We start from the raw sequence: 25,353 nt of genomic DNA, 5'->3' as shown, positions 1-25,353 counted from the left end.
ACCTTCTGTTCTGTTTCTCCGTACTGGACTGTAAGCTTCTCAAGGATGAGGACCTGGACTTCTTGGTCCTTGCATGGCCTGGGTATAGTTCAGTGTCAGGCACTTGGTAGACATTTGTTGAAGGAGGGAGGAAGGAAGAAAAGGGTGGTGGGGGGGAGGATGCAGGAGGAAAGGAAGGGAGGAAGGAACAAACAATTCTCCCAATGGTGAATCATCTCCTGAGTATGTCTGTCTTTAAATTCACATAGCACTGCCTACCTTCGGTTCTTATTGTCCCTTTCTTCTCCCACTTGTATTTTGCTCACCTCAATCCTCCTTCCCTGACAATACCAGCCCACACTATCTTCCTGGGCCTTGATTCTTGCAGTGATCACGGAGCCTGTGCTGCATAATTTAAGTACTCCGCATTCCTTGCCGCTGCTTCCTGTGTGCTAGTTGTGTAAACTCTTTGAAGGCAGAGTCCTCTTCTTAAATGACTGCATCCCTCACAGTACTAGAACATATTGACTGTTGATTGGCTGGGCAATAAGGCCCATTACAGGAGGAGGGCAGAAACACAACCTGGGGTGCTGGTGCTATACATGCATGCACAAAGAGCCTGGATGATAGGGCCTGGTAGAGAGAAAACTGGGGGACGGAACAGTTGTACCTTTAACACAGAGGCCCCAAACCCCAGACAGAAGAGGAGAAAGTGTGTATGTCCTACAGCAAGGCGGGGTGGATGGAAGGATTTGATAGATGTGAAATTAAGCCCTGGAGTGGGTTGCCTGGAGAAGTTACAAACCCTTCTCTCTGAAGTCCCTAAAGACACTAGGGAACTAAGACTGCTGGATGCACCGAGCTTCTCCCAAGTACCAGTTGGACAGTCCATCCTTGCTGTCTTTATCAGCATTACAGGTAAGAAAGAGTCCTTTGGGGACAAAGTTTCTTAGAGGAAATGTTGATTTGCCCTTTGCTTTATGATCTCCTGATATAATGAACAAGGTTCAGGAGGATTAACTGACTGCAGACAGACCAATGTTCCTGTGTAGAGAAATCAGGTAGACTTTCATTACTACCCAGCTCATTTCTATGGTCAGAAAATGACCTCCAAACATTTTCAAATACATCCAGTACAAGGTTGATACAACTCCTCCAGCATTTGACCGCATACGCCTTCTTGCACTGATTTCATGCTTTCTGCCAAGGGGCTTCCTCTGTAGCTAGATTGTCTGGGACAGGTATAAAGACCAATTTTTCCTCTAAGATCTCCCAATACTAAGTGCTTAATAAATATACACATGAATAATAACATTACACAATAACCTGCAAGTCCTCTCCCCACACATTTCCTTATGTAATTCTCACAACAACCCTGTGAAGTAGGTCCCATGATTAACTCCCATTTTCCAGATAAAGAAATCAATATTCTGAAAGATCAAGTGGCATGCCCAATATCACATCGCCAGTAAGGAGTTCTTTCCCTTGCTTAAATGAACTCTAAAATCGGAAGAAGAAAAGTTATGACCAACCTAGACAGCATATTAAAAAGCAGAGATGTTACTTTGCAAACAAAAGTTTGTCTAGTCAAAGCTATGGTTTTTCCAGTAGTCATGTATGGATGTGAGAGTTGGACGATAAAGAAAGCTGAGTGCCAAAGAATTGATGCTTTTTAACTGTGATGTTGGAGAAGACTCTTGAGAGTCCCTTGGACAGCAAGGAGATCCAACCAATCCATCTTAGAGGAAATCAGTCCTGAATATTCGTTAGAAGGACTGATGCTGAAGCTGAAACTCCAATACTTCAACCACCTGATGCGAAGAACTGACGAATTTGAAAAGACCCTGATGCTGGGAAAGATTGAAGGCAGGAGGAGAAGGGGACGACAGGATGAAATGGTTGGATGGTATCACTGACTCGATGGACATGCGTTTGAGTAAACTCCGGGATTTGGTGATGGACAGGGAAGCCTAGCGTGCTACAGTCCGTGGGGAATCAAAGAGTCGGACACTGCCTAAGCAACTGAACTGAACTGAAAGCCCGAAGAGTCAGCCCCATCTCTCCCATCACACACCTTTTCACATGGATCAGTATGCACTACAGTATTTCAGGGATGGGAACACTGAAGTCCAAGGTTAGTATATGATGAATAAATGAATAGATATATTATACAGTGGATACACTGTATGGAGTCAATGGAAAGGAGACAATTTAAGAAAAGGAAGAATCTTTAGTTCAGACTATTTACAAGGAGGGAGTTCCCTGACAGTCCAGTGGTTAAGACTTGGTGCTTTTAATCTCACAAGCCGGGCAGCAAGGTCAAAACATAACAAAATTATATATAGGGAGTCTACTGAGTGTCAGGCATTGGAAACCCAGGCACAACTGCCCTGCCCTCGTGGGCCTTACAGTCCTTTGCAAAAGACAGACGTTCAGAAACTATTACAGCAAACTAGTCACACTTTTTGTTAAATGCTGCAAAATGTTAGCGGGGAGCTCTGGTCTGGTCCAAAGGAAGAGCTCTCATGATGGGAAGGTTGACGTCTTTTGGGCGAGAGGTTACTTTTGTACAGGCAGAAGTAGTGAAGTGGAGGCAAATTGAGTAAAAGGAGGAGGAAAACTGTTTCTCACAAATAGAACTTAGGGACCGCGATTTCCAGTCCCGCTGCCTGGCTGCCTATCTGCTTTACGAAAACCAGGAAAGAGAAAGCGAAGGCTAGTGAGAGGTCAATTTATGTAAGCGGGGTGGGGCGGCAGGGAGAAGCAGGAGAGGCGTGAGTCGGCATCGAGAGAGTTAAGATGGGCCGGCCGGGACGCAAAGGGTTAAGCAGGGCGGTCCGGAGTAGGTCCAGTAGACCCGCCCACCGGGGCGGGGGGGGCGGGACCTCGCGGAAGAAGCCCTTGGATTGGCCGCAGGGAAGGCGTTAGGCTAGGACGGTACCAACAGTCGCGAGCCGCGGAGGCGGGGGGTGGGTGTGGGACCGCCGGCTCAGCGCCGGGAGAGGTGGCCGGGGAATGGCCGGGCCGGGGGTGGGCGGGAGCCGCAGTAGCGGCGGCTGGGGGCGGTGAGTGCGGCGTGGGGCTGCCCCTCCCCGGAGGCGGCGGGGGCGGCCGTGGCCGCGCCGCACCGCACCGCGCGGGCGGCCATGGAGCGAGCCTAGGGCCCTGCAGGTGAGCGGCGTGGGGGCGGGGGAGGGCGCGCGACCCCCGCCCCTGGCGAGGCGAGGCGAGGCGGGAAAGTGCGGGCCGGCCCGCGGGCGGGGCGCGGTGCGTGGCGCTCGCCGGGCGGGGGCCGTCTGAGGGCGGGGCGCCTCCCTGAGGGGCTGGGCACCGGTGCCCTGAGCGGTCCCCGAGCGGTGGCTGCCTTAGAGACCGGCCCGGGACTGGCGCTCCGCCTCGTTGGCCCTGAGCGGGCTCCCGCCGGTCGTAAAAGCGGCTGAAGGGACGCGGCCGAGGCCGCCGCCTCCTCGGCCCGCCTGAGGCGCGGGCCTTACCTGGGGGCGCCTCGGGCAGCCGGGGGTCTGTCGAGTTGACCCACCCTTGCGCCCGGACGCCGTCCCCAGAGCCGACTGGCCCCGGTGCCGCCCTCGTGTCCCGCCGAGCGCCCGTTGCGGCGGCCGGGGGTGGGGGGATCGCGCGCCTGCGGGCCCACCTCGTGGCCGTGAGGCGCGAGTGATCTCCAGGCCCGAGCGGCAGGCAGGGTAACCGTGCCTAGGGATCCGCGGTCCCCTCGGGGTCGTGCACCCCGCGCTCGCAGTAGGGCACAACTTAAGGAAATGATATGGTTGTGCAAAGTGGGTTGCGCTTGAGATTTCATTTCCGGGTGCTGTAGCCCCCGCAGTTAAAAGAGAACCGAAACGTTGCCATTGATCAACGTGAGCAGTTGTCAAGTTGCGTCCTTGATTGTTGGATCTGATAAGAGTTTCATTCTAATCAGGCTTCTGTTACCTGCAGGTCTCCCGGATAGGACGAGAAACGGTAGAGGATGTTGGAGGGAAAGTGGAAGGGACAAGACATGATTGGTCATTAAGGATTTATTAGCCCTTGAAACGGCCATATCGTCGGTTGGAGGAGTGAGGATTTATAATTCTGGGAAATGAGAAAAGCTTGATACAGCGACTTGAGTCTGGGGCCAAGTATCAGTATCATCCCCACCCAGCCAAGGTTTGATTTCTCACCTTGAAAAGAAGGAATAGGAATGAAGGATCTTTTAGCTTTCAAATGGCAGGACTTTATGTAAAACTGTAGCTATGATTACTGTTTACTAACAATTGCTATCCTCCTTGTGTTGTAAATTAATGCATAAATTTCATTGGGGTTATTTTAAATTGGGCTGGAGACCTCAGTGTAGTACAGTCCTTGAATTTATGCAGGACTCTTGAGCCAAGCCTTAAAGCACTTCTGCATATATTGTTATTTATCATCAAAACATACCCTTGAGAATCTGAGATACAGATGTTAAAGATGCTAAATTATTTGCCTAGCCTTCAGTTCAGTTCAGTCGCTCAGTCGTCTCCGACCCTTTGCGACCCCATGAATTGCAGCACGCCAGGCCTCCCTGTCCATCACCAACTCCCGGAGTTCACTCAGACTCACGTCCATCCAGTCGGTGAAGCCATCCAGCCATCTCATCCTTTGTGTGAGCCAGTCTAAGGTCGATTTATGTTAAATGAATAACTTTTGAAGTTTGTGAAGATGATGGACTTTGGCCCCTAGAACCGTTCAGTGCAGTCAGTCAACTGGAGGTCCTTCCACCTTTGAAAGTGCTTGTCAAAAGAGAATTAAGAGGCACAGACAAGCAATTCAGTTTCTGCCTCACATTAAAGTGCAGTGATAGAAATGGCGGTAGAAGATGATCAGGAAATCTTGGAGCTTACAGCTTTTCTTCAGTTTGGTAAAAATGTGACATTGGTTTGTCCTGTTTCTCTGGAACTAGTTAGGAAAATAGCCATAATTTAGTTAAAGAATGAAAATTGGAAAACATTCCCAGGTACTTTGAAATAGGGAACAAACAGATCACTGTTTCTATCATGTACTCCTTAATGTCACAGAGTTACTTTATGCTGAGTTGATAATTTCTTGACTTTTAGTCCATTCTCTTGATTTCTATTTGTAGACTCCAGTTCTTTCACACAGCGTTAAAGCTTCTGCTTTTTATCTTTTCTGAATTTTGAATTTCTAAATGAAATTTTCTGTTTCTTCTACTTGCAGGGCAGTCTTCAGCTTCCTTCACTTTGTGTGACCATCATTTTAATGGCATAAACCCTGAAGCCAGATGCTTCAGCTCTTGAATTGATAACTTAAAAATAGCAGCCACAGTGGTTGTCTCTTGGTGATTGCTACAATCTCTTTATAGAATTAAGAGGCTGCTCTTTATTCTCTGGCCACAGTTGGAAACAGTAAAAAGGAGACTGTCTTTTGAAGCTGATGTCAGGCCACTTTAGGACTAAGTGCCAGGTAGTCTGGGGCTGAGAAGCATGGTTACAATGTGTTTAGTTGCTAAGTCATGTCTGACTCTTCTGCAGCTCCTTGGATTGTAGCTTGCCAGGCTCCTCTGTCCATGGGATTTTCCAGGCAAAAGTACTGTTGAGTGAGTTGCTGTTTCCTTCTCCAGGGAATCTTCCCGACCCAGGGATTGAACCTTTGTCTTCTGCTTTGGTGGGTGGATTCTTTACCACTGATCCATCTGGGTGGAAGCACAGTTATAATGAGGAACTGCAGTTTAGTGTTGTAGCGATAATGACTGATGTGCTTTGTTTTTTGTACCTAACAGTGTATAGTGCATAGTAGGTGTGGAGTAAATATTTGGTGGTTGAATGAATGAATGGAAAACAGTATGAGGGAGGAGGACACATCCTTGTGCGGATATTAAATTGTTTAGTTCCTCTTTACAAGGGGGGAAAAAAAAGCCAAGAAAATTGTTAGATTCATGTTGAAAGTAGTTCAGTTGAGATGGGTATCTGTAAAGGGTGTTACTTGCTGGAGCTGCCCTGAGATCTGATTGTGTGATTGGGTGGTGTTCTCACCACCAGCAGCCTGGGTACAGCTTCATAGACTTGATCCTGCAGCCTGCTCTGACTCAGCTCACTAGCAGTTGGTCTGGTAGATACTGTTTTTGCACTAGTGAAAGAACTCGAGCTCTTGGTGTTGACCATGCCAGTATCACTGACCCTGACTGTCCATCTTCTGGTCCTTCGTATTGGGGATGGGAGAGGGGATTTATCCTTACCTGAAGTGCTTGTCATCCCACACCTGTAAATCTCTCCCTCTTTTCCTTTCTTAAACTGCCTCTGTAATCCTCAAGGACTGAGGAATTCATTGGCACAGACCTCGGGTACTAAACAGAAGACCTTACTTTGCAACTGAAACCAGCTTTTGACCAACTTGTAACGTCAACTTGACTTGCTAGAGCCATCTAGGAGAGAATGTAATACAAAACTCTCACTTGTGATTTTGTTCATATCCAGAATCAGCAGAGGGAAGGCCCAGCTCTGGACATGGTCAGTCTAGGGGGTGTATCTGTCATACTAGTATGAGATATGAAATGAAGGCTGATGCAGAAAAGAGACACTGAGCTTTGGTGTGTGTGTTTGGGAGTCTACTTTCTGGCAAGGTGACTACCCTGTGGAGGGGATGGTGTTAATTTGGGTACATTTTGAAAGGAGGTCAAGGAATATGAAATTATGAATGTGGAACAAATCCAAGTAAGGGTGAGGCAGTGAAGTCTATCATTTCATCTTTCTTTGCTCTTAAATGCTGACTTTCTGCTTTATGTATCTATACCAGCATGGGAATATGATATTACCAGCATGGGAATAGGATATTGTGTGCAAAAATCCTTTTTTGGCTATACTTTTTGTGCAGAATTTTTTACAATGTATTTTATGTTTCCTTTGCTTTTTAAACAATGTAGTTTAACCTTTGTTGATTTGAGATTATGGTTACAGACAGTAATCCTGCAGGGCTTGGAGGTGATTGACATATGTAGGTTGTTGGCCCCTTCCACTGTTTGAATTCTTTAATTTGCTTTCAGTAGTCAATCTCTCTTCTTTCAGAGGTGAAAAAGCTATGCTTTTGCTGCTGTTAGTGTCCCTGCTGCCTTTTTAAAAATTTTTTGCAGCTTCTAATCTGTGGAGGAGCAACCCAGATAACTCTGCTTCCTGAAATTGAATGTAAAACAGCTAAATAAGCTTAGTGAGGGTCTGCCTGGCTTTTCTTTGTTAGTGGATGAACTTTGTGACCATTATTTTGGCTGCCCAAAGACCTTTCGTTCTCTTGTTTCTTATCGTTGCTTTAGATAGTGAATTTGCACTCTATACAGGTGCGTTTATGTCCCTGTAGTTCTTTCTGTATAAAAAAGAAAGTGATATGGAAATATCAGTGTTGGTTCTCATTTCAGAAAATATTGCCAGTAACACTTGAAAGCTTGGTTCCAGCCCTGTCGTGTATCGTTCTTGGACAATGTCTTGGACCATCTCCAATCTTCCTCTTAGCATTTCCAAATCATCTTTACTCCTAGTCCCAACCAACACCAGACACCAGCTTGGCAATATCAATGGCCATGAAAGGTGGAAGCAAGGTATATAGAAGGCAGCAGTTTAAAATTGAGTGTATAAAATTGGTATTAATATTTGCTATTTCAACATTTTTACTGTATATTTGAATTCATTACAGGACTTAGTTTCCCTATATTGATTAAAAAAAGAGATCACCTTTAAACCAAAGAGCTGAAGAAATGCTTAAAACCATAAAGGTGTTTGCCTTCCTCACTCTTCACTCCTTTTATTCAGTAAGTGTTTATCTCATGTGTCCTGAACTGTACTAGCTTACTTCTAACTACAAAGAAAGTAAAATATCCCCTGTCCTTGAGGAACTCACAGTAGGGTAGAGGAGACAGGCTGCCAAAAAATATATGCGTGTATGTATGTGTGCACGTGTATTTATATTCATATATAGCAAGGGATCATGCCGGGAGCCATTCAGCCATAATTCAGCACAGACCTGCTTGGGCTTCCTATTTCTAAAGAGATCTGTAGCCTGTCAGCTTGACTGGCCCTAGAACATATGGTTAAAAGTGTGAGGTGTTTCTGTTGAATGAAGTTTACATACTTTTTCATATGTTCAACTTTTTACTGTTGAATGAAGTTTACATACCTTTTCAAGAATAGTAAAGATGAAAACATGAAATTTGAAGTAATTTTTTTTATTATTTGAAATTCTGTATTTCTACAGTATATAGTAATCACATTCTATATAGCCTTAAATGATTGTTAGATCTAATAATTGAGCAGTGAAATACCTAGAACTTAGGAAGGTTCACTATACTTGGCTCATTTGAAACAATGCAAATTCTTAGGCATTTCCACAAAGTTTCTAGATCAGTGAACATTGCCTGTGTTGGTTTTTTAGAGCAAATCTCACTAGCAATATGAGCTGAAAATTTTTTCTTCTCACTTTTCAAGAAAAATCATTAGAGGATTCCCCTGAATCAAGATTTAAATGGGACAGGTTGCAGGAATTGAATTTTTTTCAATGAGGGAGGAAACACTCTGTTGCCTGTTTCATTTTTACTCTCACACCCAGGAAGAAAGGCTGTCCTATGCTTCATTAATGTCTGGTGATCATTTTCTTCCTTCACAGGGAACTGTTAGAGGTTTTCACATAACACAAGTTTATATATGTGAATAAATATTTAAGTGGAAGTGAAAACAGTGAGGAATATATAACACTTGAACCGACTTGGACTGTGTAGAAGTTCGATTTTCTATACCCATAACTTAAGTTACTCCAGGGCTCATCTTAAAAGCTTTATTGTTCAGTCTCTTAGTCCTGTCTGACTCTTTGTAACTCCATGGACTGCAGCACGCCAGGCTTCCCAGTCTACCACCAACTCCCAGAACTTGCTCAAACTCATGTCCATTGAGTTGGTGATGCTATCTAACCATCTCAACCTCTTCCACCCTTTTCTATTGCCCTCAGTCTTTCCCAGCCTCAGGGTCTTTTCTAGTGAGTCAGCTCTTCGCATCAGGTGGTCAAAGTATTTGAGCTTCAACATCAGTCCTTCCAATGAATGTTCAGGGGTGATTTTCTTTATGATTGACTGGTTTGATCTCCTTGCTGTCCAAGGGACTCTCAAGAGTCTTTTCCAGCACCACAGTTCGAAAGCATCAATTCTTTACTGCTCAGCCTTCTTTATGGTCCAACTCTCACAGCCATGCTGCCGCTGCTGCTGCGTCGCTTCAGTCGTGTCCGACTCTGTGCGACCCCATAGACGGAAGCCCACCAGGCTCCGCCATCCCTGGGATTCTCCAGGCAAGAACACTGGAGTGGGTTGCCATTTTCTTCTCCAGTGCATGAAAGTGAAAAGTGAAAGTGAAGTTGCTCAGTCGTGTCTGACTCTTCGTGACCCCATGGACTGCAGCCTACCAGGCTTCTCCGTCCATGGGATTTTCCAGGCAAGAGTACTGGAGTGGGGTGCCATTGCCTTCTCCACTCACAGCCATACATGACTAGAAAAACCGTAGCTTTGACTGTACGGACCTTTGTCAGCAAAGTGATATCTCTACTTTTTAATGTGCTGTCTAGGTTTGTCGTAGCTTTCCTTCCAAGGAGCAGGTGTGTTTTAATTTCATGGCTGCTCTAGGACATGCAAAGCTGTCCCCTTTAAAACACAGATTTAATCTTCCAAACTGAAGAGCGTTGTGAAGGGCATTCTATTCAGCCATTTTCACGAAATAGAAAAAGTTCATGCTTCCCATCTGTTTCACTTATGTTGAATGTGGGAGAATTGAACTTTGTAGACAAGAGAAAAACATTGGCCTAAGGCTGGCCAGATTAGTGATGTAACCTCCTAGTCCTCTGCTTCACCTGGCATCCACTCTGACGATACCTACTTGCTTACAGTCTTACCTACTCCTCAAATTTAGGGAAGTCTTCGGTTCAGAAATATAAGGTTACTAGAACTGTCGGTAATGCAACATACGTATTCAGCCCCAACTGTGTAAACCCAGGAGACGGCATAACCAATGAGGGTTGTTTTCTTTGCATTCTTTCTTCTCAGGGAGTTATCTTTGGGTTTTTGGTATGGTGATAATGACCAACAAGCAACTACTGTGGGTTGTCCAAGCACTCGTTTTAGCACAACACACCTGGTAGTACCATTCATTTTTAACAATTCTGTGAGTCAGGTAATAGTGTTTGTATTTCATTTTTCATTTAAGGAAATGGAGGCCCAGGGAGGTTAGCAGAAAGAAGGTGAATTAAGAACCAATTTAAGTGCAAAGGAAAACTATATGTAGATACTGATTAATGATATTATTTGTTGCTAGGTTTTGTTTTAATTGAAGACTCCCAATTGAAGATGAAAAAGAATAATATTATGCTGCTGTAGGCGGTGGTGGCAGCACAGGAGTGGGCTGGTTTTCTGAGGATATAGAGATTTATTTAAGTAGTGAACACTTGATACCACTTAGTATTGGAGGGTTTGACTTCTTAAGCTAGAGGCTCACGATGCTAAGCAGAAAGATTTCTGAATGCCCTTTATTTTACTTATAAGAATTGTCACTAACCATCAGGAGAGACTGCATTTATTTCTAGGAGGCAGCTAATAATAATGTAGCAAAGTGCTCTAAGGTCACTACCAATTGAAAAAAAACAAAAGGGCAGTATATCAGACTCGTCCCAAGGTGAAAATATGCATTTTTATTTTATTTTGGTACTAAAGGGTTATAATTTTTGCTATTATTTATGCTCTGACCGAAATTTGAAGGTTAGAATTTATAACCTGGGTGTGTATAGTTCTGTGAGTGTGTGGGGTTAGCCTTAATTGCTCTAAAGTGTATAAATGGACTTTAGTAAATGATCCATTTGAGATGCTATTTTTTTCTTTTGTTACCTTTAAGAGACTTTATTAATCCAACTTTTATTTGTACTTAAATGGTTAATTAATATATCCCAGATGGTTGATATGGACAGAGTAGACATGAAAATGTTAGGTTTACAAATTACGCTCAAATTAGTGGCTTAAGACTAAATGATTTATTTCTCATATAGGCAGATCAGCTGGGCCCAGCTGATTGATTCTTCTCACACATGATATTGGCTGGAGTCACATGGCTGGCTGCATTTAGGTGAGACCTCAGCTGGAACTGGAATGCCCTAAATGGCTTCACTTATGTATCTGGCTCTCAGCTGGGGTGGCCAGAAGAACTAGGGGCTGACCAGGCCTCTCATCATTCAGTAGTCTAGCCTGACTGCTTTACATAGTAGCTTGGTCCCAAATGGAAGCTGCTAGGTCTCTTAAGACACCTAGCACTCAGCGACTTCCACAGCATTCTGTGATCAAAGCAAGTTACAAAGCCAATCCATATTCTAGGGAAGGAGAAATAGATTCCACTTCTTGATGGGAAGAATTGTTGGTTTCTGTCTTTGTAGACAGTCACCCAAAAACTCATAATTAAATTCAGGTCTTACCTGTTATGCTTACCAAACCTTCAGAGGTTTGCTGAAACCAGCAATGACCAAAGAAGTTTATGAAATTGTCCTTGAGATTTCCACTCAGGATGAAGGGCAAGGAGATTGTGTGAGTAAATATGATAATATGCTAGTTACATAATAAATCCTACCCCCTTCAGCATCTTTGTTAATCGCCCTCTGTGTGAAATGTTCATATTGAATGTTTTCCTTCTGGTACCTGACACTCACAAAATGTCTTGCACTCCCTTCATGTGGTAAGAACTTATTTGACCATTGAATTGAAAACACAAAAAACAAGGCTTACTGAAGCCTTTGTTTTTAGTTGCTTTGAACAGAAGTTGGGATTTCTTCTCTGTGACCTCAGGTGAAGTAGTGTGAGGTCTCCTGATTAAAGGGAGATTCAAGGTGGCACAGCTGCTAATGAGGTTTGGAACCTTGCTGGTGGCTTGTGGGAGCCACTGGTAAGGAAGTAAGTGTTGGAGCCAGGTCTTTTACATACATTGAATTTTATCACACACTGGCTTACAGAACTTTGCACCAGTGTGTATTTCTGTATATGCTCTTCCAGACATCAGTCAGATTCTTGAACAGAGGGATCTAGTCTTTATATTTATACTGTGACTTCACTTTTTTCTGTAAAACCTCTATTTCCTCTCCCAAAACAATTTACAATGTAGTCATAAGTTTATTCTTACAAAACACTTACTGTATATGTGGGAGTGTGTGTGTGTGTATGTGTGTAAGAAAGAAGAATGACATATCAGCTTCCATATCAAGCCTCATTTCACTGATAGAGCCTAGAGTGAAACCAGGGTTCAATGTGAAGATTTCTTATAAACGTCTTTCTTCCACAACTCCAGTCTGGGAATTTATGCCAGCTTTTAGTGTGAAGACCGCCATTAGCCCTGCCTTTTTTATATTGAACATTTTATGTGTTATATTACTACCTTGAGTCTATTTGTTCTTTGAGGTAGGCTCTGTTCTGCATAACAGAAACATTAAAATAAATGACCATAATATAACTGGACAGTGTTACACTGTTGGAGGCATTTATATGAGGCAGTGCAGGCATAAAATAGAGCAGACAGACTCCTGAGAATGCAAGAGAAGTTTTCATGAATAATTTGGAATATACCCAGTGATGTTGCTTTCATTTCCTTAATATCTGAAATGGGGGATCCTCTTAGAAACCCGTTTTGCAGACGATATAGTATGCTGCCGTTTTAAAGAAGATAATACAGTATGGAAGCTCTGTCTTGGATACTCTCCCCTCTGAAGGATATAGGAGAGGAAGGGATCACTGTAAAGAGTAAAGGAGTCTACATCATTGGAGGAAGGAATCATTCTATATTGTGTATCTAATACCTTATCCTGGAAAGGAGTCTTGCAGACTCACAGGCTTTTTGTATAAATTCCACTAAAAACTCTATATTGTCAATTTCTTGAATATCTTTGTGCTTGCCCTGTAGGCTGAAGGAGTAGCAGCTTTCCAACTAAAAGAAAACCTCTTTCTGAGCTGTCAATATTTACTCAGAAAACGACTATCCTCCGAAACTACCAACTAAATTGAATAGTGTCAGTAGAGAAGTATATTGCCTAAAAATGGGTAGTTGATTAAAGATAGCCAAGTTCAGGTGCCAGGTGATACACACTCATTTGATACCAAATACAGTACCAAAGGAAATTAACAGCAGAGTCTCGAGATACTTGCAAAGCCTCATTTGCAGTGGTTTATTCGGTTTAAGGGAAAAAAGGCATCTGCCCTTACTATGCTACGTACTGTAGGGAGTGCAAAAGTAGCTAAGATCAGTAAGGAGTCAGAATTCTGAGAGGGGAATTAAGAACAATCTACAAGAAGACACTGGATATGGCAGAATGTAGTTAAGTACTGGCCCAAAGACAAGAGAGGTTACTGTAGTAAGGAGGGGCCTGAAATGGCTTTGAAGATGGCCCTTGAAAGCTAGATTAGGCTTAAAGAGGAGAAGATGGGAAGAAAAGATGAGAGCAAGAGAAATTTTGAGAGTGCTCCAGTGAGCAATGACACGTAGGGGACCGTCTTCACACTGTTTTGGCGGAAGCTGACGAGGAGGGAAGAGAGTGAGAGTGGTGCCTAGCAACATAGATTGGGCGACGCCATCATTGCTTTGCTAAGGGATTTATGGAACTCACAAATGGTGTGTGATTAGAAAAAGGATTTTGCTACATTATTCTGGATTGGAAGACCTGCAGGTCCAACAGGCTGTTCTTTCAGGGATTCAATAAAAGGTGCCCTCACTAAATGCAGTCAGTGGCTCTGGACATGCCAGGCAGTTGTTGAGAGCAGGGCCAAATTGCAGTCTTACTTGTTCTACCAGGATGTGGTGACTAATCACAAACGCGAAAACTTGTTCAGCCCCTTCAAACCTACCCTCACAGCTAACCTGCAGAGGTAAATAGTGAGGTGAGGTAGCAGTTGAACCCTTCAGTCACTTAATAGGAATTTCTTAGTTGAGTAGATGAAGTATTTGCAGCCCTGAACTGATGAGTGCGTTCTTCTGTGGCCCATCAAAAGGTAATGAGATTTCAGAACTTAAAAGCACACAGGCTCAGTTTGTTTTGTCTGAATTTTGGAGCTACTCGAACTTCTCATTGCATTGGTGATTTAAAAAAAAAACAAAACCCCTCCCTGTCCCCAACCTTTGTGCTAAACATTTAGATATGATATGTGTATATAACATGAGGGAGGAATTTCTTCATTCTAAGTGAAATGAGCAGCATCATTAGAATCTCGTGTTAACTGGACTTTAGTCCTGAGGAGGGTTTTGTAGGACATGAAAGGCTGTTCAGCTGACCCCTTTATGCCAGAATAGCACCTCAGCTGGAGGCTGTTGCAGCTGGAGGGGCTAAGGAAAAGATTGCCGACACAGTGAGATTTCCACATTACATTTTACCACTGCAGCCAGAGATCTGTACTGTTGAACAGATAACTGAAGAATTTGTGTGGTTTGGGTCATGTTAGGACTAGCAAAAATCTCTGAAATCTGTTCTACTAGCCTTGCTGTTACCAGTAATCATAGGGAACTATTTTACTGAGTTTTACACCAAATTTGATACCATCACAATTACATTTTGGATACACTTGAATTGCCTGTGTTTCAGCTAATAGTGTTATGTACTCCCTGGGAGATGATGATGCAACGGAACAGGTGGCTGGAGATAATTAGAATTTGAATTTGACTCTCACTTTGCCATCTTCCTGAAAATGAAACGGGAGTGGTTAATCACCAAGAATAAACTGCATGTCAGCAAGCTCTCAGCAAGGCGCTGCCCTTAGAACACACTGCTGCTCTAGTAGACTATTTGGGGATGTGTTTCCAGCTGTTAATAGGGGAGCAGTCTCCGGTTTGGCTGGGAGTGGCTCAGCCTGAATTGTTTTCCCCATCTTTTGTATTGGTTTTATTTCTTCAATTAATAGTTTGAGTTGTTAAATGAATTGGAGAGTGAAGCAACACCCTGTTATCTTCTTGTCATCTTTGGCTTAGCCCAGCGCGGTGCTGCCTGTAGGCATACAGCAGAGCAAGCTTGTGCATGTTTTTAAAGGGCCCTTTGGAATGGAAAGAGCCTGTCAGCATGCAAATGAGATTGAATTTTATGTTCTTGACACCTTGGCAAAAAAATCTTGTATTTGGAATCTTTCAGCTTGATAACTGGCCAGTGTGGTGGGCTCCCCACAGGAAGCACTTCTTTAGGTCTGTAGCATAAGTATCTTTGTTACGTGCCTGACCAGTCCAGATTTAGTCATGTTGCTATAGTACCAGGTTTCATTAATTTTCTGGTCATGTTCTCCTAATAGCCAGATGGTATAGGGATATGTTTTTCCTTTGCTTAATTTATCCAGATTTGATTATCCATATTTTACAGGATTTTTAATTTTGAAAAATAATTAGAAGACTGATAAGTAGAGATTCATGTCTGGGTGTTGTATTTCAGTATGTGAGCAGCAGATATGACATGTTTAGGCTTGCTGGGTATTTGAATTCAAAGAGGGAGTTATTACTCTCCTCTGTACCCTCTTTGGTGGAGAAGGAAATGGCAACCCACTCCAGTATTCTTGCCTGGAGAATCCCAGAGACAGAGGAGCCTGGTGGGGGGGCTGTCTATGGGGTCACACAGAGTCGGACACGACTGAAGCGACTTAGCAGCAGCAGTAACAGTACCCTCTTTTTGGCATTTTTTAAGAGTTCTTGTCTTATAATATGTCGTAATACTTGTACTTGGAGACAGTAACTGGAAAGTTGCCAAATACTGGTGGTTTTGGATAATCAAAAGTCATTTATGGGTTTTGAAGGGTAAAATGAAAGTTAAGGAGTTATGCATATCTTAGTGTTTAACTTTTTTGTGCTTTTTCTCATTGTTTTGGTTTCTAAGAATTGGTGGCCATCCAAATGGCTCCAGAATGGCTCTGTACGCTATTAAAACAGGAGTATTTGCTTTTAAATTTTCAGTGTACCTGGTTCTTAACTGTTACATCCTTCCTTGGACCAGTTCATTCTAAATTATTGGATCTTCTCAGACATAGGATTAGTCCAGCTGAAAGAGTGAGCAATCTATTTGAGGCTTGTGAAAGATTCAGGAGTGGAAGGACAGAATTTCTGAATGAACTGTGCTTTATACTTGGGCTTGCAGGAATTGTGGGAGGCACCTCAGTGAAGAGATGGACCAGTGTGTATAATCATGGAGTCTCCTTGCTGACCATCACCACCTGCTCTCCTTGATAAGTGAGAGTGGTCGGGGAGAAGGAAAAGAGGTCAACATGAAGCTAAAGCAGCGAGTCGTGCTGTTAGCAATTCTCCTTGTCATCTTTATCTTCACCAAAGTTTTCCTGATTGACAACTTAGATACATCAGCTGCCAACCGGGAGGACCAGAGGGCCTTTCACCGAATGATGGCAGGCTTGCGGGTGGAGCTGGTGCCCAAGCTGGACCACACCTTGCAGTCTCCCTGGGAGATTGCAGCCCAGTGGGTGGTTCCCCGGGAAGTGTACCCTGAAGAGACACCAGAGCTGGGAGCAATCTTGCATGCCATGGCCACCAAGAAAATCATTAAAGCTGATGTGGGTTATAAAGGGACACAACTGAAAGCCTTACTGATACTTGAAGGAGGACAGAAAGTTGTCTTCAAACCTAAGCGGTAAGTCTTCATCTTGGAAGTTATCTGTGCTGTTTGGTTCTAACCTGGAATTTGTTTGAGTGCTCATCTCCCTCTCCTACTATTCTCTTCAGTAAAATGGGAGGCAGAGACTCGAAGGTCTCTGAAGTCTTTTCTAGCCCTTAATGTTCCATGTTTCTTTGAGTAAGGGAAACTTGCAGGAATATGTTTTGGTACCAAATTAGATTGAACACTTTACAGTGAAAGCTGTCCTTGATTTCTAAATTTATCAAGTACTATGTGCCAGATGTTAGAGGTACAAAATGAATTTTTTAGGAAATAAGCAACTTGTCACCATAAGTGTACAGTTAAAGACCAGATAACCATGTGTCAGAAATGCTGTGGAGTAGGAGTTACCCAGAGTTGGAGTGAGTTTTGGATGAGTAACTTAAGTCCTTTTTAGTGCTAAAGCTAAGATTCTTTCACTTGAGCTTTGGTTTTGTTTTAATTAATAGACTTTATTTTATTTTACTTTATTTTAGTAATTTTAGGTTTGCAGAAAAATCGAGGGGAAAGTATAGAGCGTTCCTATGTATGTCCTTCCTCCTCCTCCCCAGTCTCTTCTATAATTAACGTCTTCCATCAAATTAGTACCTTTGTTACAGTTGATGAGCCAATATGAATTTATTAACTAAAGTCCATAGTTAAAGTTTACTCTTTGTGCTGTATATTCTGTAAGTTTTAATAAACTTATAATGACAAGTATTCACCGTTACACCATCATAAAGGACAGCTTCCCTGACCTCTGAGTCCCCTGTGTTCTATCTATTCATTCTTCCCTTCCTCCCCCTGAGTCCCTGGCAACCACTAATCTCTTTAGTGTCTCCATGGTTTGCCTTTTCTAGAAGGTCATATAGCTGGAGTGATACCTTTTGTAACGTTTTCAGATTGGCTTCTCTCCATGTTTTTTAAGGTTCCTTTGTGTTTTTTTGTGGCTTGATGGCTCTTTTTTTTTTTTCCCTGAATAATATTCCATTGTGTAGATGTACCACAGTTTGTTTATTCATTCACCTACTGAAAGCTATCTTGGTTGCTTCCAAGTTTTGGCAGTTGTGAGTAAAGCTTCTATAAACATTCATGTGCAGGTTTTTGTGTAGATAAGTTTTTAGCTCATTTGGGTAAATACCAAGGAGCATAGTTGCTGGACTATATGGTGAGAATATGTTTAATTTTGTAATAAACTACCAATCTGTCCTCCAAAGTGGTGGTTCCATTTTACATTCCCATCAGCTATGAGTGAGAGTTCTTGTTATTCCACATCCTCGTTAACGTTTGGTGTTGTCTGTGTTTTGGATTTTGGTCATTCTAATGTGTGTGTAGTAATACCTTGTTTCTTTTGCCTGTTTTAAGCAGAGAACTGAGCCATTTTAGTTGCCTCAGTCCAAATTTGAACTGGAGAAAGAGCTAGTTCATATACTATTAGACAGTAATCTCTTTGGACTTCTCTAAGGATCTACAGAGAGAATTTGTGTGGCAATTCTATAGTATAATTATTTTTTAAGTTTTCTGTGTGTATATGAATTTGAAATAGGTTAACGTGATGGTAATCTATATTCTTTTGACAGGAATTAGTTACCAGTGCATTTTCTCAAAATTTGTAAGGTCTGAAATTATCTATGGACTAAACATTTTTTTCATTCCTCAGTGGAGCTTTGGAGAGAATTATAACACATAACATGGGGTCTCTTGCTGGAGTGGGAGAAGAAACATGGGGTGATGATGTGCAGAAACTTACTGTGATCGGAGTAGTTGCCTCAGCTCTCTTCATGACCCAAATATCAGTAGATAATAGGCAGCCAGAGAGCTAGTATATTGGGATTCCAGAAATGGAAGGGATCTGCATTCGCCTGGAACTGGGAGGTATGGTGTGTGGAAGATGTGGAAATCAGGTAATGTGGGAAAAGCATGGTCACGTGGACCTTGAATCTAATTTCTGTTGCATGCAGACTGTTTGCCAGGTGTTACACTAAGTACTTTTTGTATGTTAATGCTTTTAGCCTTCATCACAACCATGGACAGTTATGGCGCTTATTTCCAGAACCAGAAACTGAGACATGGAAAGAGTAACTTGACAGGGTCAGCCTGCAGTAACTAATGGAGCTGGCATTTGGATCCGTCAGAGTGTGAGCAGCTGGTGTTCTGCCACACACATGCGAGCCTCTCACATTTGTTTGTCTTCCTGTAAGAGAGATGACATGGATCATCCATTTTCAAAAATTTGCTAGCTTCCTTTTGAAATGTGATCCTTGACCTCTTGATTTGTAGCCTGAGCCATCAGCAGCATAAGCAGACTGATAGAAAGAAAGCAAACTAAAAACAAGAATTAAGTTTGTGTAAAGAGATGAATTGCAGGCAGTTTGTGTTTAAATAAAAGGATACCCTCTTCATACCCACTGTTTATACACTGGGGAATTAAAGGTGAGATGGGGCAGCAGGAAGTGTTAGAAGGCAGATATTACTGACAGTGTGCAACGTTAGTGTTAGTTCAGGCGCTTTGCAGATAGGTCTGCAGTGTTCAGACAAGTTGTAATATAAATGGAGGGTGGAAGAGGCCAGACTGGTGAGAAGGGGAAGTGGCAGCAGATAAATGCATAAGCTAACGTTAGTCACTGATGCTTCATCTCGTATCTCTTACTACCACTGCAGTCTTCCCATTACTTTCCTCTTCCAGACCATCCTGAAAACTACTTTCATTCTTCTGCCAAATACCCATATCATCACTGTGCTCCCCAGCTTTAAAACATCCAGGAATTCCCATTATTCACCAGACAAAACCCAGCCTCCGCAGCCTAATGGCCAGGCCTCTTACAGCCTGGCCCTTCTCTCTATACTCAGCTCTTTATTCTTGTCAAGGCAGCCCCTTCATCCCCCATCATCTCCCAAATAGCCCTTGTCTATGCCCGGCTCCAGGGATGTTCCTCCCCCACCCCCTGCAAGCTGTCGAGGCCCCTGCAGTGGGTGGCAGCACCCTGCTCACTGCACATGCTGAGCTGGGCTGATGATACCTGCACTCTTGCAGGCTGGGGAACGTGGGTTCACATTTAAGTGCTTGTAGAAATTGCTCCAGTCCGAAAACACCCAGCAAATTGCTATTCTGACCCCAGGGGCCTCTGAGACTATTTAGTCCTAGTGTAAGTGCAAATTAATGTCCTTGTCACATTCTGATGTCCTTCACCAGGAGGATAGGAGTGATTTATCGGCAGTTACTGTATGAATTTCGTTGTTCTGCCAGTGACTTTAGATGGATCGCTCTGTTGAGAGGAGGATCTAAGTCCTTCCTGCTGAGTTGAGACGTGCACCTTTCTTTAACAGCCACTTGTGGTTCAGCATTTCTGGAGCCTGGTTGTCCATGTCCTCCTGTCAGAGATGGAAGATTTGTATAGTGCATGAAATATACAGGAATACAGTCCTGCCTTTATTTGCACATTTTGCCTTACATTATTATAAAAGTAATTTTGTTTTTTAATGTAGCTGTATCTTTTCTGGAAGTACATTGATTTTCATAGACAAAAACTACAGTTATGGTGGGAAAAGAACAAGCTGGCAAGGGCCCAGAGCTTGGGAGAAGTGAAGGATCATAGGAAGTGTTGAGAGGGACCTTGGTGATCAACTAGTCTAACTACTCATTTTACTTCTGGGAAAATGGAAATCCAGGGTTCTGACTTTCATGTTTCACAAAAACCAAAACATGAACTAAGGATTCAGACCTTTGGACTCCAGTGCAGTTCTTTCATTTGGTTCCTCTTCCTTTCCCATTTCCTTCCCTTCCTGTTTCTCCAGCCCACTCCCAAAGTGTCTGAATTTCTCTAGGGTTTTACATTTCATTCTGTGCAGACTTGCCATGTTCTGGAAAGTTCTCTAACATTTCACTGAAAGGAGTGGACTGCATATCACCACAGTCTTCCGTGGATCTGCTGGAGTCCTGAGAAATAAAGTATTCCAGGCCTGTCACCTGCAGCTGTAGTGGAGAGAGAAATGCTTGAATAGTGTCAGCTTTCGCTGCAGTCCTATTTAAAAACTGAGACTTTTCATTTGGAGGTAGCAGGTGTAATCCTAGGCAGCCTAAATGATGCTTTGACACCAGAAACAAAAAACACATATGAGTATATTGACCAGGCTAAGAAAAAACTGGTGTCCAGCCAGGTGTTGAGGCATGTCTGTCTCCTCACATAAATGTTTCATTGCTTTGACTTGAAAATGTGTTTTATGAACGTGGTTTCACTTTATATCCTGTGGTCATTTATGTTGAAGGTCGCTGCCTTGTCTAGTACTGTTTCCCACTCCCCATGGCCATTTCAGCATTGGAGACCCAAGTGACCTTAGTGGAGTGGCTCCTCTTCACATCATTCTCAACTTAACTTCTGTCTTGTAAAGCCTACTAGGTCTCCTTTTGATTCAGGAAATGCAAGTGAACAGTAGAAGTCATAGATGAATTGTGTTCAGTTCTTCCCATTAGCAAGTTTAAGTTGTATCTCTTTGTATAATTAGTAGAAAGAAATATGCCAGTTTTCATTATCCTTCATTTATGTCATGCATGTGATGTAAATCATCGGAGTGGAGTTTGAGATGAAAGACATCTTTGTTGTTGTTTAGTCACTAAATCATGGCTGACTCTTTGCAACCCCATGGACTGCAGTGTGCCAGGCTCCCCTGTTCTTCACCGTCTCCTGGAGTTTGCTCAAATTCATGTCCATTGAGTCGGTGATGCTATCCAATCATCTCATCCTCTGTCGCCCCCTTCTCCTCCTGCCCTTAATCTTTCCCAGCATCAGGGTCTTTTCCAATGAGTCAGCTCTTTGCAAAGACATCTTAGACCTTGCTTTTTGGTCCAGCCCCTAATATTATCAATAAGAAATCTAAGACCCACAGAAAAGAAGGGTTTTACTCAAGGTTACCCAGGCAGGTAATGACAGAGCTTTACCTAACTCTCACTGCAGTCCAGTATTCCTTCCACTGCATCATCATAAACTTAAAAAGAGAATAGTTATTCAGATAACTTTAAAAAATTTTTCCTTTTCCTACTTATTTAACAAAACCTGAAGCATATCAGGACCATTGTTTTCCCCAAGAAATTTAAACTTCTCTAATAAGCCTTACCATAGCCATTCTGGTAAGCAAGACCTTTTAATTACATATTTGTCTTCATTATTTCAGTTTAGTCTAATAGACAATTCAGTAGACATTTTTTAAGCACCAACTATAGACTTAGCACTGTGCTGAAGATGCAAAGAGTTCAGAAAAGTACCTTCTGGTTTTACTTAAGCTACGTTAAAAGTCTTCAGGAGGGGTGGAAATAACATCTGTGTTTTATTCATAGAATGGTTGCAGAGGTAGATGTATAATTCTAGTTTTCTTCTCCACTTCATCTTCACATCATCTACTGGTGACCCATGCTAACCCATGACTGTTCTCAGGGTTGACAGAGGTTACTAGAGTGAATCAGGTTGCAGAGTTTCTGTTCTGCCTCTTGTACTGTCACCTCTGGTGCTGATGTAATTCATGTCTACATTTGTGCTTCCCATTCGCTCTGCAGGTATAACCGGGACTATGTGGTAGAAGGGGAACCATATGCTGGTTATGATAGACACAATGCAGAGGTAGCAGCCTTTCATTTGGACAGGTATGTGCAATCACAGTGGGTTACATTCATTTTATTTCCTTTTAAAAATATCTTGGAGAGGACTTGTGGACTCCTTTCAAAGGAGTATAATTTAAAAAAAAAAGTGTAATAACTTTGACTTGTTAACTTACATTAGATAACTGATTGCTTCCACTAAATTTGTATGAGTGCCTCATTACTTGGGTAAATAAAATGGCAAAAAGAAAACCAAAGTTTGACTTCAAATCCCTAAATTGAACTGGTCATTAATTGGGCCTGGCAGTCCTGGTTTTTGTTTTGTTTTGATTTTGTTTTTAAGTAATACTCATTTATCCTCATATGCTGGAAACATAACATGACATATATGTAAATATTATTTTCCTTCATACAAAATATGCACAGCTGCAATAACCAGGATAAATGTGAATTCTAAATGTGTAAGTTAATGAGGAAAACTAATACTTTTTAAGCCGGTTATTAGTCAGGATTCTTGTAACTGAATTGTCTAGTGTCCCAGTTGTTCCTTTTGATCAGATCTTTAATCAGGGCATGTTGATAGACTTTAAAAGAAATTATTCACTATATTTTTTTAATGAATCTATAAGGAAACTAGAAGAAAATAAAGATAAATTTTTGTCTTTTTTCAGGATTAGGGAGGATTTTATAGGCATAAAAGCAATAATTTAAAAATCACAAAGAGGGACTTTGCTCATGGTCCAGTGGTTGACTCTGTGCTTCCATTTCAGGAGGGCATGGGTTTGATCCCTGTTCAGGGAACTAGGATCCCGCATACTGCAGCCAATAAATAGATTAAATTTTTAAAAACTCAGTAGATTCAACTAAAAAAAGAATTTAACTCATATGTCAAAAAACATAAAAATTTAAAAGCAAACTAACTTGGGAGGAAAATACCTGAATCCAATATATAATCTAAACATTGATAGCCTTAATATATATGTTTATAAAATCTTATATATACTCTAAAACACTAGTAGAAATGGTTTAAGAACACAGTTGGCTGAATTGAAATTACTGATTGCTAATAAATATGACAGAGGGAATTCATATTCACCAGTAAAAAAAAAAAAAAATCCAGATAATTCCCTGATTGTCCATCGGTTAGGACGCCACTCTTGGAAGGGTCAGGTTTAGTCCCTGGTTGGGAAACTAAGATTCCACAAGCCACAGAGCGCGACCAAAAAAAAATCCAGTGAAATAATGGGATACTGTTTTCTCCTACTGAAAGTGACAAAGATTAGAAAAAAGATAGTACTCTATTGGCAGGAATAGATTGGCATCTGTGCTGCTTGTGTCATTGTTAATTGGTTCCGTCTTTAAGAACTCTGGCACCATGTATCCAGAATCTTCATGTTCATACCCTTTGAATGAACAGCTACCTTTTTATGCAAACATCTAAGACATTTCTCAGAAGATATTTCTAAAAAGTACTCTAGAGAATCAGAAATTCAAAGATACATATAGCAAGATCTTAGCTAGTAGCATTTTCAGTACTGAAAATCTGAAAGCAACCTAAACATCTAATGACAGGGAAAATTAAATGAATGTTCATTCATAACACCATGAATTTTCACTGCCCCTATTAAGACCTAGTGGGAAAGAGTTGGATAAATCCTACTCATCACTTAACTGCACATTAGAATCAGTCTTTGCAAAACCTGATTTGTTTCCTTGTTTTCTTCATCCCTAATCCCTTTCCTGTTTCTCTGTTAATGGACACCAGCAGTGCCTGAAGATCTTTTTCCTATAACCATACCGATATTTCATATTATCCAACATACTAATTTCTGTTAATCTGATATATGTAAAGTGGTATCTCATTGTTCCTTTATATTCCCCCAGTTATTGGCAGAGATACCTCCTCATCTTTTCACAGCACAGCACCTATTTGTTAACTTGTAGTGAAGTATTCTTTGTACAGAAATTACTATTTTGGATATTAATTAAATAAATAATGTTTCAATTTATGACCTGTGCTTTGGGGTCTTATATTTAAAAGCCCTTCCCTCCCTCAAAGTCTGAAAGCTATTCTCTGACCAGCCCCCTATCCCTTTTGTTAACTGCCCCAGCCAGGCTCAAGTGCCACTGAGTACGGCTTCCCAACACTAAATGGATGCTCTTCTTTGGTCTGACAGTGGTCAGTGGGGAGAAAAGGTACTTCCCCACTTTCTTTCCCACCCCTTGCTCCTTACACTTTTCTGCTCTGGGTTGCTATTTCTCCATTACATTAGGATTTAACCCCCTCCTCTGGCCTCAGAAGGTTCTCTCAATTTTTATGTTATTTTGATCGATCTGTTGATCTCCTTACATTTGTGGCTTTTTAAAGAATGAGTTTAGGATAAAGAATCAGTCAGCAGCTCTGAACAACGGATTATTTATTGCACAGTCATTTGTAATTGTAGAAACCTTAAGGCAACTTTCTAAGAGAGTCAGAAAAGGCTCATGATGCAATGATGAGTGAAAAGCAGGAGGCAAAATTGCATATAGTATAATTTCAACTATGCATATACACACAAGAGTGAGTGTATGTCTATATATACATGTCTGAAAAATATGGTTGAATGCCAGATTGTCACTAGTTTTTTCTGGATTGTGGAATTATGGATGATTTTAATTTTCTTCCATAAATTTTCTGTGTATTCTGAATTCTGCCCCTCCAACTTTTCTTCAGGGAGTGTGTATTTTTTTAGCAAGAAAATTTCCTTTTTTAAAAAAATGATGGTGCTCCACCAAGGCTGCACTTGAGACCATTAGAAGTATCTTAAAATGTATCTGTATTTAAGTTGTCCAATGAGTTTATCCTTTTAGGTTAATTTGTGTAGTTTTCTATCAGTATTCTGTTTTATGCAAAGATTTTAAACCATGTGTGGGTTTAGGCCCAATCTTTTTTTTAATGCTTTGTTAAGTTTATTTTAAAATCTTATTATGAAAAATTTCTAACAAACATAGAGAGAACATTATAATGAACCCATAGACCCACTCCTTAGGTTTAACAGTTGCTCACAATGTGCCAGATTTGTCTTCAATAATTACATCTCAATCTTAAATTCATAAATATATGTACCTCTGAAAAATATTTACCAGTAATCAACAGT

At 41.8% G+C, this 25,353-nt stretch overlaps 1 protein-coding gene across 2 annotated transcripts in view; it reads left to right on the top strand.

Annotated features, from left to right (window-relative positions):
• The first annotated feature begins 3,012 nt into the window (after window positions 1–3,012).
• The window catches only part of FAM20B (FAM20B glycosaminoglycan xylosylkinase), a 43,872-nt gene continuing 21,531 nt past the window's right edge, over window positions 3,013–25,353 (top strand). Inside the window, exons 1-4 of one of the 2 annotated variants that reach the window (XM_025285560.3) lie at window positions 3,021–3,150; window positions 3,934–4,143; window positions 16,120–16,623; window positions 22,175–22,261. In XM_025285560.3, coding sequence (XP_025141345.1) covers window positions 16,247–16,623; window positions 22,175–22,261 — 464 coding nt within the window. In that variant the 5' untranslated portion in view covers window positions 3,021–3,150; window positions 3,934–4,143; window positions 16,120–16,246. Of the gene's footprint in view, window positions 3,151–3,933; window positions 4,144–16,119; window positions 16,624–22,174; window positions 22,262–25,353 lie in introns of both variants that reach the window. The other variant, XM_025285558.3, reaches the window with a different exon arrangement.

The sequence above is a fragment of the Bubalus bubalis genome, chromosome 5 (assembly GCF_019923935.1).
Source record: "Bubalus bubalis isolate 160015118507 breed Murrah chromosome 5, NDDB_SH_1, whole genome shotgun sequence".
Taxonomy (NCBI): Eukaryota; Metazoa; Chordata; class Mammalia; order Artiodactyla; family Bovidae; genus Bubalus; species Bubalus bubalis.
This window is presented reverse-complemented; position numbering and strand designations above follow the sequence as displayed.